Source organism: Heptranchias perlo, chromosome 2 (genome assembly GCF_035084215.1).
Source record: "Heptranchias perlo isolate sHepPer1 chromosome 2, sHepPer1.hap1, whole genome shotgun sequence".
In the NCBI taxonomy this organism is placed as follows: Eukaryota; Metazoa; Chordata; class Chondrichthyes; order Hexanchiformes; family Hexanchidae; genus Heptranchias; species Heptranchias perlo.
The window spans coordinates 148,325,141-148,342,566 of record NC_090326.1 but is presented as its reverse complement, the minus strand read 5'-3'; the positions used below and the strand labels follow the sequence as shown (position 1 = coordinate 148,342,566).

Below are 17,426 nucleotides of genomic sequence, written 5' to 3'. Positions count from 1 at the left end.
ATACCCTTTGCACTGATTATATCCCAGTTAATATTAGGGTAATTGAAATCCCCTACTATTACTGCCCTATTGTTTTTGCACTTCTCAAAAATTTGCCTAAGTATTTGCACTCTTATCTCCCTCTGACTGGGTGCCTATAGTACAGTGCCAGCAGTGACTGCCCCTTTTTTGTTCTTTAGCTCAACCCATATCGCCTCATTTGATGATCCTTTTAACAGATCATCCCTCCTCACAGCCGTAATTGTTTCTTTAACCAATATTGCCACCCATTCCTTTTATATCCCCCTCTCTATCTCGTCTGAAAACCCTGTCACCAGGAATGTTCAGCTGCCATTCCTGCCCCTGTTTAAGCCATGTTTCAGTAATAGCTAAGATATCAAACTTCCATGTGTCTGTGCCCTTAGCTTATCTGCCGAATTCACTATACTCCTTGCATTGAGGTATATACCATTAAGCACGGCCAAACTCCTTTATTCTCTAGTTTCTAACCTTTGTTTCCTCTGCCTTCCAAACTCACTTACTAATTTTCTGCCTTCCATTTTCAGCTCTACTTCTCTCCTTTCTGAATCTAGGGTCAGGTTCCCATCCCCCTGCCAAGTTTAAACCCTCCCTAACAGCACTAGCAAACCTTCCTGCGAGGATATTGGTCCTGGCCCTCTTGATGTGCAACCCGTCCGGCTTGTATAGGTCCCACCTCCCCAAGAACCGGTCCCAATGCCCAAGGAATCTAAAGCCCTCCCTCCTGCACCATCTCTCCAGCCACTCATTTATCTTCTCTACCCTCCTATTTCTATACTCGCTAGCACCTGGCACTGTGAGTAATCCGGAGATTACTACCTTTTTGAGGTCCTGATTATTAATCTCTTTCCTAACTCAAAATCTGCCTGCAGGACCCCATCCCTCTTCCTGCCAATGTCGTTGGTACCGATATGGACCACAACCTCTGGCTGTTCACCCTCCCCCTTCAGAATGTTCTGCAACCGCTTGGTAACATCCTTGACCCTGGCACCAGGGAGGCAACATACTATCCTGGAATCTTGTCTGCGCCCGCAGAAATGCCTCTCCGTTGCCCTAACTATAGAATCCCCTATCATTATTGCTCTTCTGACCACCCTTCCTCTTTTTTTCCCCTCCCCACCTTGTACAGCTGAGCCACCCATGGTGCTGTGGACTTGGCTCTGGCTGCACTCCCCAGAGGAACCCTCTTTCCCCCACCAGTATTCAGGTTCGAGCACGAATATTTGGAATTCTCTACCCCAGAGGGCTGTGGCTGCTCAATCATTGAGTATGTTCAAGGCTGAAGTTCAAGTTCGACACCGAGAATCAAGGGATATAGGGTGGGAAAGTGGAGTGAGATAGATCATAATGAATGCCAGAGCAGGCTCGAGGGGCCGTATGGCCTACTCCTATTTCTTACGTACCAGCAAGTTCTTCTGGTTTTTATTTTTAGGCAACAGGGACTACTTGTCTATATGTATATGCTTTTTGGTTTGAGTGCCCTCTGCAGGGTGGCAGAGGAGGTAATTCAGGAGGAACTGTTCAGTAAGTTCCATCATTCATAGGAACCTGCTTCTAGCCTGCAAGCTAGGAAATGGATAATAGAATTAATTTACTTGCCTTCATTTCAGGGAGGGTCCATCAAGGAAAATTATAATTCATACCACCTTTTGTAGCGGACACTTTTTGGTGAGCATACACAAGAACTCCTGCAGAGAATGACCTATAAGGCACCTGGCTGGAGAAAGTTAGCTTTTACTAAGCATTGTCTTGACTTGACAGATCAGGATAATGAACACTTTTGCATTGCTGTGTTCTGAGCAGGCCTGAAGATGTCCAAGTCTGAATGCATTATTTGATTCTGCTTGAAGGTTTAACGAATGGAATGTTGCATTACCTACTATGCTACAAGTATAGTATTCTTACCTTCATTGTCCATACATTAGATTCCCTTCCTGCCTGGTGCCACTTGGATCTACTTTTTTGCTTTCTGTCTGTCCCGTAGTCTGTTTTATAACATTAGAAGTTTTATGGCATGTACTGCACAAGGTATTATGCTCGGGCACTGATTTACTGTTGGGTGAACTGGAATTCAGTTCTGCCAAATCAATAGTGTGATGGGAAAGTTGCTACAGGAAGTAAGTGTGTCACAGAGGAAATACACACAAAACATCAGATTTTTTAATATATGCAAGCAAATAAGCCCGTGCCCACAGTTCTTTGATGAATTTAAGATTTTATATACAAGATGGTGATGGAGTCGGGAGAGACTTTAGGAACTTGCTCCACAGAGCCCACCTAGTGACCAGAACGTGCAACTACACCATGACCGTTGACATAGCAAAATTGAACAGGAAATATTGACATAACAATTTATAATGGGAAACTTTGATAGAAAACTGTGACCAAAAATCATGACAATAGGAAGTGTGGCTTGTGGACGGGAAGTGCTTACTCTATATTGGATTGTAAATAATATACATAGATTAAAAACTGGCCTATTACCACTAGGGAGTTGTGTTTGAATTCAGCTCAGAATGAAGGGATGAAAATGTCCCCTCTCTATTTGTGCAAGGATTCTATGTGCATGACCTACCACTGGATTTAAAAAAGGATGGCACTCCCAAGGTCTAGTATGTGGTAGTCAGGAAGATCATTTAATCAAAATGGGGGTATATGACGCAGCATTCTTAAATGGTCAATTTCTTTTTCTTTTGATGCTTAAATGTAGCAACCATACCAATAGTAGATAATAACATTTGTATATTTCTCCCTGTTTCAACCAGAGTTCTAACAACAATTACAAGATAGTCTATTGCTGATAATTGTCATTTTTGTGCTTAAAATTGTGAATTATCCAGTAGTTTGAGTTAAGTAATGTAAATAACACAGCAAAATGGGAATTTCGTGCTTAAATTGAATTCTTCATAATTTGAATTGACCTGGATTTGAGAAGTGCACTGTAACTTCAACTTTTTTTGAACCTAAACATGATTTGTTTTTAAACATCAGTTTTCTCTTCTGACCCCCTTGTAATAACAGCAGTAATGCATGTTGGGGTACAGTTCTGCAGTTGCTGGTATCCCTCTGGTATCTTCATGTGAGCCTAGACATTGATTGTCAGTAAGCTGAGACATTACTGTCCCAGCCTCTTCCTGTCCTTGGGTGCTAATTCGTCTCCATTGCCACCTGGCTGAAATAGATTAGAAATCTATCCTAGGATGTTTGTGTAAGGGATCTGTTCTATGACAGTGCATTTGCCTATCGGTCTATTGTTATTTCTGTTTAATGCTATGCAGATTTCTTCTTATTGTGGTGGTTATTTTAGAATTTTCACCCAGCTTCTGATCTTAAAATCTGCTTCCACACAGCTTTATGGAATAATCCTAAATTTATAGTTCTTCATTGCATTCTAAAGATTTTTGTGACAATGGTGGGAAATATGGCTGTGTAGTAGGGTTGCCAGGAAATCAGATTGATCTCATAAAATTATATCCTGCTATCTTGTCCTTTTGGATTTTCATTTTGCATCAGTTAAATTTGCTGTTCACATAACCATCAACAAGTAGTACCATTGGCTAACGAGCCAGTATATTTGAATTATATATAAATATATACACCTTACTAAATGGTTTTTAACTCTAATTCATGTTTCAACTGCTTGTAAGCAAGCAAAGGTAACAATTGATTGTTGCATTTTTCAAAAGATATCGCAAGCTGGCGCTGAAATGGCACCCTGATAAGAATCCTGATAACAAGGAAGAGGCAGAGTCCAAGTTTAAACAGCTTTCAGAAGCGTATGAAGTTCTTTCTGATTGTAAGTATCATTATATATGAAATACTTAATCTGAAACTTTAAGATGGTGCAATTCTGATTGGATAGCTGAATGTTGCCCACTTGAATGGAATTAACATCTGTTAAACTTATGAAAATTAAAATTTCAAAACAAAACTTCACGAGCCACACATTGAAGTCTGTGTGGTTGGTGACAATGAAATAGAAATTGTCTTCATGCTCACAGTTTTCCCAAGCATTAAATTTCTGATCTCTGCAGTGCTGTTGTGTGGCAATGTTGTGCAACAGCTAAGAAACCCTTGTCCACCATCCCAAAAGCACAAGAATGGAAGAATGATATCCCTCTAGACATCCTGTGTCTCTCCCAACAGTTAACTTCTGAGCAACATTAGTGGAGGCCTGGAACCAGGGTTTGTAGCATCCGACAGAAGCAACAAATTACTGAGGGAGGTAGTATTCTAAAAGTTTGTCAGCCTGCATATAATAAGTAGCAGTTTGCTAGGCTAAATATTCATTTATATATGCAGGTGTTCATTCCATGCAGGGTTGACTCTCACTTTTGTACCTTGGATTGTTACTCACCATACAATTTATTCCAGCAAGGACAACTATATTCCTGCTTTCCATTTGTCTTCAAGATGATCTCTCTAATTTCCACACATTCTGGTGACTTCCCTTATCCTTGATAAACATACTGTATTACTGTATTCCCTGCGATTACCTGATCTAGGGAGAGAATTTGAAGGATATTTATTCTTGCAGTGTCATCTGTTTTTGGATAGCCAGATTCTTAAAATTTGGCCCTATGGCTACTTCCATGCTCACATTTGGGTTGTCAGTTGCCCACTATCATCCAGCTGCTTTTAGTTAGTCTCTAGCCTCAAGATGCAATTTCCAACATGGGTGTAACTGTCTTTAATTCAGCAATGAATAACAGATATGATAAAATTAGCAAGTAACTGACAGCTTTCTTGAAACTGGCTTAGCTTTTGTCCCCTTCACCAAGCTCTTCTAAATGCTCTGATTTCAGAATGCTGCTTGCATATAATGGCTAAACTGGTAATGTGCTCATGTTATATGAGCAATACGGGTTTAGATTTAAATATATTTGAAAATGCTCGTTATGGATACTTTGTTCAACCCAGGTAGGTGGTAAGCAGGAACAACTACAAATGTATATACCCATATAGTACTGTAATGTTAGCCAAAATTAACCAAGGGCCTAAAATTCCTCATTTTTGGCTTTTTACTGCTTACCAACTGATTAATGCTGTAATACTCTTACGGCTCAATGGGTAAATTTAACCAAATGTAGAACAGGATAAATTTTAAAGCACCATAAATCTACATGAGTGCATATCTTAAATGTCTGATATATGGAGAATATTTCATATTCTAATTCCTATAAAATTGCGTGAAAATGTTATTCAAATACAAACTACAGATGGATTTAGGTTAAAACATCTGCATGCTTTCCCACTTCTGCACCATCCTGGGTCACCATTCTTGAGCAAATAGGCAGACGGCCACAAATATGTCCAGCATCTACCACCACCAAGACTGTTAAGTGTGAACGCCAGTTGGATCTGTGATTTGATCCTAAGTCTCAATAACTTTTCCTGCTGTTGAGTCAAACTTGATGTCCTGACCTTCAAGATTATTCCTTTTTTTAAAATAAAAAAAAATTGAAGAAAAGAATGACTCGCTTGGTGCTAGATCCACGTGGAAACATAGGCCATGGTTTTAAAAAAAAACATTTACCCACTGAGCCAAAGTTTTATAGGTCCAATGAGCTATTCAGAATTCTCCTCCACGAGTATACAGCACTTGTTTGCTTGTCGTTCCCCCAAAGGCTTTTCATTATTATATCTAAGTACTTACAGCACTGAAGAGCTGTTTCTAAAGCAGTTATGCATTGCTGCTACTAAAAATGGTATTCATTGTGTAAAACCTTTTGCAATATATTATACAACCCTGACCAATATTTAATGTTTTCTTCAGTACTAAAATTACCTTTTTTAATGCAGCCTCAAAACGCGATATCTACGACCGATATGGGAAAGATGGTTTGACTAATACTGGTGGAGGTAAGTAAGCAGCTCTGGTTTTAAAATGGTTGAAAACTTGATCCATTTAATGTCAGATATTTGTTCAGCATGATGCTAAAGCGAGTCTTGCTATTAAAACCCTTGTGATTTGACTCATTATAATCTTTTCCCAGCTTGTTTGTAAAACATTGTAAAAAGTGCTGGTAGGAGCAGCAAATGGCCTAGATTGCTTATCAAGCCAGATAAGAGTGAAATAACACTGCCAAGTTCTTCAGCAAGCTTCATCTATTACCCATTATTTCCTCCAAGCTTAGCAGCATTTGCTGAAAAACATACTTCGGAGGAAAAGTGCTGAGGTGGAAAATATATTGATGAAGGCTGTAACTCACCACAGGTTCACTATTGTTTAAATCCATCCACAATTATTAAAAAAAAGTGTTGAATCAGGTATGTGAAGAATTTTAGTGGGAAACTTACCACTTTTGGGACCTCTTGCTATCCATTTATAGAAATTATTTGAATGTCGGCACAAAAGGAATTATATCAAAGTTTACTACTACCGAGCAGTGAACAAGAATGCAGGAGGTCCTGAATGTTTTCAAATATCTGCCTGCCCTTGCTCAGCAAAGCATTTCAAATGTAATAGAGCCTGCTCGAAATGTTTAGAAACTGATCCACATCTGTAAATATAAGATGTTCAGTGCACTTCTGCGAACCACAGCTTGTGTACAATACCTTTGAGAACCTTTGCCTAACTTATCTTAGTGTCACCACTGACAACACCCCTCACTTTGATAACATAAAGTATACACAGTGGAACTTCTGCATCCAGATGCTGAGATGCACCTATAGGTAGTTTTCTCTGATGCCTTTGGAGTATGTAAATGCTTGACTGTGAAACTGAAACTTTCTGGCAACTGTGACTCATAAAACGTAGTTATTTGCACCAGTGCGATGGAATCCACCCAGCAATGTAAATGGACAGATTCTATAGCTCTGAGAGCCAACCCTGTTGCAGAGCTGTCCCTGTTTGAAAGTGGTCTGCAATTTTTATCTTTTTTCTTCCCTCCCTCTGTGGGGTTCTCCCTGTTTTTGCCGGGGGGTGAGGTGGAGAAAGGGGTGTGGAAGAGGCAGAAAAGGTTTTATTTTTCTTCCAGTAGGAGTCACTGGGTAGTGATCAGCAATGGGAACCCTGGCCGTTTTATTTTCCTTCCCTAACCCTTAAGGGGTCTGCAGCCAATTATAGTCCCCCGAACCAGGGTGAAATTACCTAACTTTGCATTGACAAGGATCAAACCATGGATCTTATGGCTGAGCTGCTTGCTCGATAAACTCGATGGGTCATCAGAAAAGCCTCAGTTTGGTTATTATAAACACAGCCTTAACTCATAGCTTGAAAATAAGTGGAAATTTTCTGCAATTAATAATGTCGTTGAATTAATTAAATTGTCTCCCGTTTTTGAATTTTGCCCACGTAAATACTGACTTTTTTTCTTCGAAAATAACTTTGCCATGGTTTTTTGTAACCTAAACTTCCTTCCCCGACCACAAAGTAAATTGACCACTGCCAGCGTTAAAATTCTCCATGCACACTATAGGTTTTGATGGGTGAGAGAAGAATTTCCAGCTGTATTCAGTTGTTATAATATAACATCTGATGCTTTTAAAGGCTGTAAGTGTAATGAGTAAAGGAAAGTAGCTATGTCAAAGTCCAAACTGATTTAAGAATATTGCTTCTTTTTGGAATATGTTGGGTGAATGCTTTTTTAGTTTCCCCTGAACATTTTTCTATGTTGCATTTTGACATATCAATGTAATTCTGTAAGTGCTAGCATAAGTTCAAACAGAATTTGATATGAAGCCCTATGTATTATGCCGAGCAATGTTCAGGATTGAGATTGTCGGTGCTCCAACTAAATGTAAATGCAAATGATCTGCATAAATGAAGACATTTAAAATTCTGGCCTCTTCAATAAGTCAATTTGGTATTAAACATCAAGACTTTTTTAACCATTTTCTTCCATTCTATCCATGAGTAGTTGCATGTGCTGTGCACTCTTGCTGTAGGGTGAGATGCAAACAGAAATAAAACCCATTTCTCTTGCCACCCAATGGCTTAAGTGCTGTGTTTCAATGCCTGTCTGACATTGACAATTCCTGAGTCTTAAGTGCAAATATCAGTTGAGCCTTGACTTTGAATCCAGGTTTCTCGATTCATGATGTAATGCACTGAATCTTAATTACCAAACTACTTCATGCATTCTTTTAATGGGGATTCATTCTGTACGACTTGATCGTTACTGAAATCCTTTAAGTATTGAAGGCTTCTTTAAAATATATTCTGAAAGACTTTCTGAAATTGAGATTCAAACTCTTATCTAATCCATTAAATGAAACTTGCACTGTACCTATAAACAGCTTGTGGTGATGGTGTTTAATGTCGCGAATGATTTCTCATCACTTAGAAATTTGACAAATCTTTTCTCTTTCTCCACCCTCCCCCAGTAGGTGGTCATTATGGAGAAGGCTATGACTTAGGCTTCACATTCCGCAATCCTGAAGATGTTTTCAGGGAATTCTTTGGAGGCAGGGATCCCTTTGCAGATTTCTTCAGTAAGTAATTTACTAAGATGAATCTTTTTAAAGTGTGGGTATGCTTTTCTTAAAAACACTCATTCTCGGGATGTGGGCAGCACTGGCAAAGCTGGCATTTATTGCGCATCCCTGTTTGCCGAGAAGGTGGTGATGCAAATGAGTAGCTTGCTAGGCCACTTCAGAGGGCAGTCAACCATGGTAAGGATGGCAGATTTCCTTCCCGAAAGGACAGCTTTTCCCAGATTTTTAAAGTCTGAATTCAAATTCTCAAACTGCCATGGTAGGATTTGAACTCTCATTTTCTGGGTTATTTGTCCAGACTTCTGAATTACTAGTCCAGTAACACACCATTAGCTATCATACCCACAAGTTCATTTTGATTGAAGAAAAATATTGTACCAGCTCTTCTAATGCAAGGATTTGAGTTAACTGGTGAAATGTGATACCGTACAAATGTATGAAAATCCTGTTCAGTTAGAATCATTACAGCATAGAATCATAGAATAGAATCATAGAAGTTTACAACATGGAAACAGGCCCTTCGGCCCAACGTGTCCATGTCGCCCAGTTTATACCACTAAGCTAGTCCCAATTGCCTGCACTTGGCCCATATCCCTCTATACCCATCTTACCCATGTAACTGCCCAAATGCTTTTTAAAAGACAAAATTGTACCCGCCTCTACTACTGCCTCTGGCAGCTCGTTCCAGACACTCACCACCCTTTGAGTGAAAAAATTGCCCCTCTGGACCCTTTTGTATCTCTCCCCTCTCACCTCAAATCCTATGCCCCCTCATTATAGACTCCCCTACCTTTGGGAAAAGATTTTGACTATCTACCTTATCTATGCCCCTCATTATTTTATAGACTTCTATAAGATCACCCCTTAACCTCCTGCTCTCCAGGGAAAAAAGTCTCAGTCTATCCAACCTCTCCCTATAAGTCAAACCATCAAGTCCTGGTAGCATCCGAGTAAATCTTTTCTGCACTCTTTCTAGTTTAATAATATCCTTTCTATAATAGGGTGACCAGAACTGTACACAGTATTCCAAGTGTGGCCTTACTAATGTCTTGTACAACTTCAACAAGACATCCCAACTCCTGTATTCAATGAAACCAAGCATGCTGAATGCCTTCTTCACCACCCTATCCACCGGTGACTCCACTTTCAAGGAGCTATGAACCTGTACTCCTAGATCTTTGTTCTATAACTCTCCCCAACACCCTACCATTAACGGAGTAGGTCCTGGCCCGATTCGATCTACCAAAATGCATCACCTCACATTTATCTAAATTAAACTCCATCTGCCATTCATCGGCCCACTGGCCCAATTTATCAAGATCCCGTTGCAATCCTAGATAACCTTCTTCACTGTCCACAATGCCACCAATCTTGGTGTCATCTGCAAACTTACTAACCATGCCTCCTAAATTCTCATCCAAATCATTAATATAAATAACAAATAACAGCGGACCCAGCACCGATCCCTGAGGCACACCGCTGGTCACAGGCCTCCAGTTTGAAACGCAACCCTCTACAACCACCTTCTGTCTTCTGTCGTCAATCCAATTTTGTATCCAATTGGTTACCTCACCTTGGATCCCATGAGATTTAACCTTATGTAACAACCTACCATGCGGTACCTTGTCAAAGGCTTTGCTAAAGTCCATGTAGACCACGTCTACTGCACAGTCCTCATCTATCTTCTTGGTTACCCCTTCAAAAAACTCAATCAAATTCGTGAGACATTATTTTCCTCTCACAAAACCATGCTGACTGTTCCTAATCAGTCCCTGCCTCTCCAAATGCCTGTAGATCCTGTCTTTCAGAATACCCTCTAACAACTTACCCACTACAGATGTCAGGCTCACCGGTCTGTAGTTCCCAGACTTTTCCCTGTCGCCCTTCTTAAACAAACAACATTTGCTACCCTCCAATCTTCAGGCACCTCATGTAGCTGTCGATGATTCAAATATCTCTGCTAGGGGACCCACAATTTCCTCCCTAACGTCCTGGGATACATTTCATCAGGTCCCGGAGATTTATCTACCTTGATGTGCGTTAAGACTTCCAGCACCTCCCTCTCTGTAATATGTACGCTCCTCAAGACATCACTATTTATTTCCCCAAGTTCCCTAACATCCATGCCTTTCTCAACCGTAAATACCGATGTGAAATATTCATTCAGGATCTCACCCATCTCTTGTGGTTCCGCACCTTGTTGATCCTTAAGAGGCCCTACTCTCTCCCTAGTTACTCTTTTGCCCTTTATGTATTTGTAGAAGCTCTTTGGATTCTCCTTTGCCTTATCTGCCAAAGCAATCTCATGTCCCCTTTTTGCCCTCCTGATTTCTCTCTTAACTCTACTCCGGCAATCACTATACTCTTCAAGGGATCCACTTGATCCCAGCTGCCTATGCATGTCATGCCTCCCTCTTCTTTTTGACTAGGGCCTCAATCTCCCGAGTCATCCAAGGTTCCCTACTTCTACCAGCCTTGCCCTTCACTTTATAAGGAATGTGCTTACCCTGAACCCTGGTTAACACACTTTTGAAAGCCTCCCACTTACCAGACGTTCCTTTGCCTGCCAACAGACTCTCCCAATCAACTTCTGAAAGTTCCTGTCTAATACCATCAAAATTGGCCTTTCCCCAATTTAGAATTTTAACTTTTGGGCCAGACCTATCATTCTCCAAAGCTATCTTAAAACTAATGGAATTATGATCACTGGTCCCAAAGTGATCCCTCACTAACACTTCTGTCACCTGCCCTTCCTTATTTCCCAAGAGGAGGTCAAGTTTTGCCCCCTCTCTAGTCGGGCCATCCACATACTGAATGAGAAATTCCTCCTGAATACACTCAACAAATTTCTCTCCATCCAAGCCCCTAATGCTATGGCTGTCCCAGTCAATGTTGGGAAAGTTAAAGTCCCCTACTATTACCACCCTATTTTTCTTGCAGCTGTCTGTAATCTCCTTATATATTTGCTCCTCAATTTCCCGTTGACTATTTGGGGGTCTGTAGTATAATCCTGTCAAAGTGATCTCTCCCTTCTTATTTTTCAGTTCTATCCATATAGACTCAGTGGGCGAACCCTCGGATATATCCCCTCTCACTACTGCCGTGATGTTCTCCCTAATCAGGAACGCAACTCCTGCTCTATCTTTCCTATAGTATCTGTACCCTGGAACATTGAGCTGCCAGTCCTGCCCCTCCCTTAGCCATGTTTCAGTAATAGCTATAACATCCCAGTCCCATGTACCCATCCATGCCCTGAGTTCATCTGCCTTGCCCATCAGACTTCTTGCATTGAAATAAATGCAGTTTAATCTAGACGTCCCTTGGTCTTTGCCCTGCTTTCTCAGACCATCTGTCCGGTCATGTTTTGTACACTCTCCCTTACTGCCTTTTGTTTCTGTCACCACTTTACTTCCCACTGACTTCCTGCATCGGTTCCCATCCCCCTGCCACATTAGTTTAAACCCTCCCCAACAGCACTAGCAAACATTCCCCCTAGGACATTGGTTCCAGTCCTGCCCAGGTGCAGACCGTCCAATTTGTACTGGTCCCACCTCCCCCAGAACCGTTTCCAATGTCCCAGGAATTTGAATCCCTCCCTGTTGCACCATCTCTCAAGCCACGTATTCATCCTAGCCATCCTGTCATTCCTACTCTGACTAGCCCGTGGCACTGGTAGCAATCCTGAGATTACTACCTTTTGAGTTTAACTCCTAACTCCCTAAATTCAGCTTGTAGGACCTCATCCCATTTTTTACCTATATGCACCACGACAACTGGCTGTTCACCCTCCCCCTCCAGAATGTCCTGCAGCCGCTCCGAGACATCCCTGACCCTTGCACCAGAGAGGCAACATACCATCCTGGAGTCTCGGTTGCTTCCGCAGAAATGCCTGTCTGTTCCCCTTACAATCGAGTCCCCTATCACTATAGCTCTGCCACTCTTTTTCCTGCCCTCCTGTGCAGCAGAGCCAGCCACGGTGCCATGAACCTGGCTGCTGTCACCTTCCCCTGGTGAGCCATCTCCCCCAACAGTATCCAAAACGGTATACCTGTTTGAGAGGGGGATGGCCACAGGGGACCCCTGCACTACCTGCCTGCACCTCTTACTCTGCCTGGTGGTCACCCATTCACTTCCTGCCTGTCCACCCTTTACCTGCGGTGTGACCAACTCGCTAAACGTGCTATCCACGAGTTTCTCTGCATCGCGGATGCCCCACAGTGAATCCACCCGCAGCTCCAGCTCCGAGATACGATCGGTCAGTAGCTGCAGGTGGACACACTTCCTGCACACATGGTCGGCAGGGACACTGGTATACATAGAAGGAGGCCGTTTGACCCATTGAGCCCATGCTGGCTCTTTGTAAGAGCAATCCAGTTAGTCCCGTTCCCCCGCTCTTTCCCTGTAGCCGTGCAAATTTTTTCCCTTCAAGTATCTATCCATTTCCTTTTTGAAAGCCACAATTAAATCTAATTCCACCACCCTTTCAAGCAGCGCATTCCAGATCATAACTACTTGATGCGTTTAAAAGAAAAACGTTTTTCCCCATGTCGCCCTTGCTTCTTTAGCCAATCACCTTAAATGGGAACAGTTTCTCTCTACTTTATCTAAACCCTTCATGATTTTGAACACTTCATGATTTTGAACACTTCTATCAAATTTCCTCTTAACCTTCTCTGCTCTATGGAGAACAACCCCACGTTCTCCAGTTTATGCACTTAACTGAAGCCCCTCATCCCTGGAACCATTCTGGTAAATCTTTTCTGCACTCTCTAAGGCCTTCATATCCTTTCTAAAGTGTGGTGCCCAGAATTGGACACAATACTGCAGTTGTGGCTGAACCAGGGTTTTATAAAGGTTTGACACAATTTCCTTGTTTTTGTACTCTCTCTATTAATAAAGCCCAGGATTCCATATGCTTTTTTTAACCACTTTCTCAACCTATCCTGCCACCTTCAAAGATTTGTGTACATATGCCCCCAGGTGTCTCTGTTCCTGCACCCCCTTTAGAAATATAAATAATACTCATTACTTCCTACATACTGTATAAATTCCAACCATTTTATTATTCATGTTTAGACAGGAATGTCAAAAGTGCCAGAAGCTTATTGAAGCACTTGTAACAACTCTTAATTTAGAATCATAGAAAGGTTACAGCATGGAAGGTGGCCATTCGGCTCATTGAGTCCGTGCCGGCTCTATACAAGAGCAATCCAGCTAGTTCCACTTCCCCACCCTATCCCCGTAGCCCTGCAATTTTTTTCCTTTCAAGTACTTATCCAGTTCCCTTTTGAAAGCCACGATTGAATCTGCCTCCACCACCCACCCCGGCAGTGCATTCCAGATCCTAACTACTCGCTGCGTTTTTCAAAAAAAATTTTCCTCATGTCACCTTTGGTATTTTGTCTTGTTTATTTTGTATGGCTGCAGTGCCCCACAGGATTGAGGCTGTTTCTAAATCTTGTGTTGTCGTTCATTACAGTCACACTGCACTCATCTACTGGGTTAAGCCCAGAAATTCTGCATCTAAATCATAACTGCAAGATTCCTTTCCAGATTCTCTACTGGGGTGTTAATCACATAACGTCGTCCCTTGTGTTGTGCACTTGGAGCATTTTTCCAAGTTTCATCAGCTGCTCCACTGATTCCATTTGTCCCATTTCTTGCTGCATTTGATTTTAATTCAAATGTTGGGCAGGCTTTGAGATGTGCTATGTACTGTGAGCATTCTCCTTGAGCAGTTATTGTTTCTTGCTTCCTGGTGAAGCTTGGAAGTGATGTGACTTACCTGTTAATTACTTGCCTGTTAATTGCTAACCTCTGGTAAGAAGGGAATGCTTCCCAACACTAAGTTAATACTTTAGGATAAGAGCAGCAGGAGGACCAAATCATTGGAGCTAATAAGTGGGGTTGGGTTTGAACAGAAGGTCTTTTTGTGATCAGGCCTCAGCCCATCTGCCACTGAAACAATCATCTGTCGTCTTTGTCGCCTCTAGTCCTGCTCACCCATCACTCCTGTCCTTATTATCCTAAATTAGCTCCTAGTTCTCCAACGCCTCAAATTTAAACTTCTATCCTTGCGTTTAAATCCCTTCATGGCCTTGCTGCTCTATATAGCTCTAATCACGTCCAGTCCTACAACTGGACCTCCTTCAACTCCCACCCCCCTTGAATTTTCTGTTCCCCTTGACTAGAACTTCTTGTGCATTTGCGCCACCATTGGCAGCAGAGCCCCTCAGCTGCTTAACTCCCTCAAATTTCCCTGCCTCCATCTCCATGACTACCCCCACCACTACATCTCCTTTCAGCTCGGTGTCCTTTGGATTACTCCTTTACAAAGTGCCTTGGCAGGTTTTTATATGTTGAAGGTGCTTTATAAATGCAAGTTTGTGTGAAGAACCTTCTGATATCAGTCTTAAATTTACTAGTTTGAACCTATGCTCCTTGTCCTTCTCTTGCATTGCAGTTTACAGCAATATCCTGGATTTACCTCTCCTGTAGCCATAACTATCTTGCATACCTCTAAGATCACCTCTCTGAAGCCTCCTTTCTTAGCTAAGAATTACCTGAATGTTTTCCATGTTTCTTGGCAATCTGAACGGGACACAGTTCTTAAGTTGTGGTCTGACCAGACTTCATTACAGTTTGATCACAAGCGCCCCTGACTTGTATCCCACTGTTTTAGCTATGTAATTCAACGTTCTGTTGGCTTTGATTGCTGCTCCACATTGGTTGAACATGTTGAGCGTTGATATAATTGATGTACCAGGCTCGCTGTTTGCTCCATCTCTCCTGAAAAGGGGAAGGACAAGGGTTTGTAGTATGCTGCTGGAACTATTTTGATGAATTAGTGTACATTGTGCTTTTTAAAAAAAAAAAAATACTGCTTTCTGGATACTTGAAGACTTGTTACTTAAATTCAAGAAACATTGATGTAGCTTGCCTGTAATTAGTAGGATTTAATCCAGCTTGTTTTTTTTTGGAACAGTGGATGATCCCTTTGAGAATTTCTTTGGACATCGACGAGGTCGACGTGGGGCTGAGAGAAACCGGGCTAGCGGAGGGCCTTTCTTCTCTCCTTTTGGTGGATTTCCTGCATTTGATACTGGTAAGTATGATTACCTCATGAATGAATAAATATATTAGACTAATGAATTTCTTGGTAACACAAACAATAGTTGCTTGAAAGTTAAATAGAGCAAGGAAAGGAGGATATCAGTATCTGAAACCGCTCCGCTATTTAGGACTACCATCTCTAATGTTGGAAGACCACTGAGCATATTTTAAATGGTGCTGCTGACAACAAATCTACACTTTTCATTGTACGAGTCATTCCCAATCTGCTGGGCCTTTTACTTTTGGTTTTTCATTGTAAGATGTCTAGTTGTCAAATTATGGAGCTGGAACTCAACTATACTGTTTTTTAATAGCTAGAACAATCAAATTTATTTTTGCATATCTTAAACCTCTTTGATCAGGCAAGGGGATTTCACTCACTTGAAAGAGTTATTAGTTACTGAGCCTAACCTAGCTAAGTAATGAAACAATGTGGACACTGAAGCACCATTGGGTCAATGACCATTTTGCTGTTGAGTGCTCACATACCCTCACTGTTTAAGCTAACTAGTGGAAGATGTTGAGTAGTTCAATTAAAGGGCTAATGGTGAAAGTAACTTTAAATTTGGGACTAACTGCACAACTTCTACCATGTCTGAGTCATGGGAGCATATAGGTTTGAAAGAAATCCCCTCCTGTTTTTCTACCCAAGACTGCATTAGTCAGTGCATAAACTAATTAATTACTTCCAGTTTTAGGCTTGTGCCGATGAACATAAACTCTTGAAGAGGATGTTTCTACGCTTTATCATGCAGCTGTACTTATTTGGTTGCGGGTGTGCTTAATACTAACTTCAATCATAGAATCATACAGCACAGAAGTAGGCCATTCGGCCCATCGTGCCTTTGAGTTATCGAGTTAGTCCTGCTCCCATGCTCTTTCCCAATAGCCCTGCAAATTTCTCCTTTTCAAGTATATATCCAATTCACTTTTGAAAGTTACTATTTAATCTGCTTCCATCACCCTTTCAGGTAGTGCATTCCAGATCATGACAACTTGCTGCGTTTTATTAAAAAAAAGTCTCATTTCCTCTTTGAATTTTTTGCCAATTATCTTAAATCTGTGTCCTCTGGTTACCTCCTGCCAGTGGAAATAGTTTCTCTCTATCTACTCTATCAAGACCCCATAATTTTGATCACCTCTTAAATCTTCCCATAATCTTCTCTGCTCAAAGGAAAACAGTCCCAGCTTCTCTAGTCTCTCCACCTAACTGAATTCCCTCATTCCTGGTACCATTCTGGTAAATCTTTCCTGCATCCTTTCCAAGGCCTTGGCATCTTTCCTAAAGTGTGATGCCCATAATTGGACCTCTAGCTGCAGCCTAAACAGTAATTTTCTAAAGGTTTACACAACTTCCTTACTTTTGTACTCTGTCTTTGTTTATAAAGCCCAGGATCCCATATGCTTTTTTAAACAGCTGTATCAACTTGTCCTACCACCTTCAGAGATTTATGTATGTGAACCCCCAGGTCTCTGTACCTGCCCCCCCCCGCCCCCGCTTTAAAATTGTACCATTTCATTTTTATTGCCGCCCCTCATTTTCCTTCCAAAATGAATTACTTCACATTTTTCTGCATTAAATTTCATCTGCCATGTGTCTGCTCATTTCACCAGTCTGTCAATGTCCTCCTGAAGTCTGCTACTATCCTCCTCACTGTTTACTACATTTCCAAGCTTTGTCATCTGCAGATAGTCAACACCACCCAGGACAAAGCAGCCTGCTTGATTGGCACCCCATCCACCACCCTAAACATTCACTCCCTTCACCGGCGCACTGTGGCTGCAGTGTGTACCATCCACAGGATGCACTGCAGCAACTCGCCAAGGCTTCTTCGACAGCACCTCCCAAACCTGCG

General features: G+C 41.6%; 1 protein-coding gene across 6 annotated transcripts in view; it reads left to right on the top strand.

Annotated features, from left to right (window-relative positions):
* dnajb6b (DnaJ heat shock protein family (Hsp40) member B6b) overlaps window positions 1-17,426 on the top strand; it is a 146,383-nt gene that overhangs the window by 24,960 nt on the left and 103,997 nt on the right. For 5 of the 6 annotated variants that reach the window (XM_068008180.1, XM_068008163.1, XM_068008155.1 and 2 more), the window contains 4 exons: window positions 3,705-3,814; window positions 5,821-5,880; window positions 8,347-8,454; window positions 15,443-15,562. In XM_068008180.1, coding sequence (XP_067864281.1) covers window positions 3,705-3,814; window positions 5,821-5,880; window positions 8,347-8,454; window positions 15,443-15,562 — 398 coding nt within the window. The remainder of the gene's footprint in view (window positions 1-3,704; window positions 3,815-5,820; window positions 5,881-8,346; window positions 8,455-15,442; window positions 15,563-17,426) is intronic. The other variant, XM_068008190.1, reaches the window with a different exon arrangement.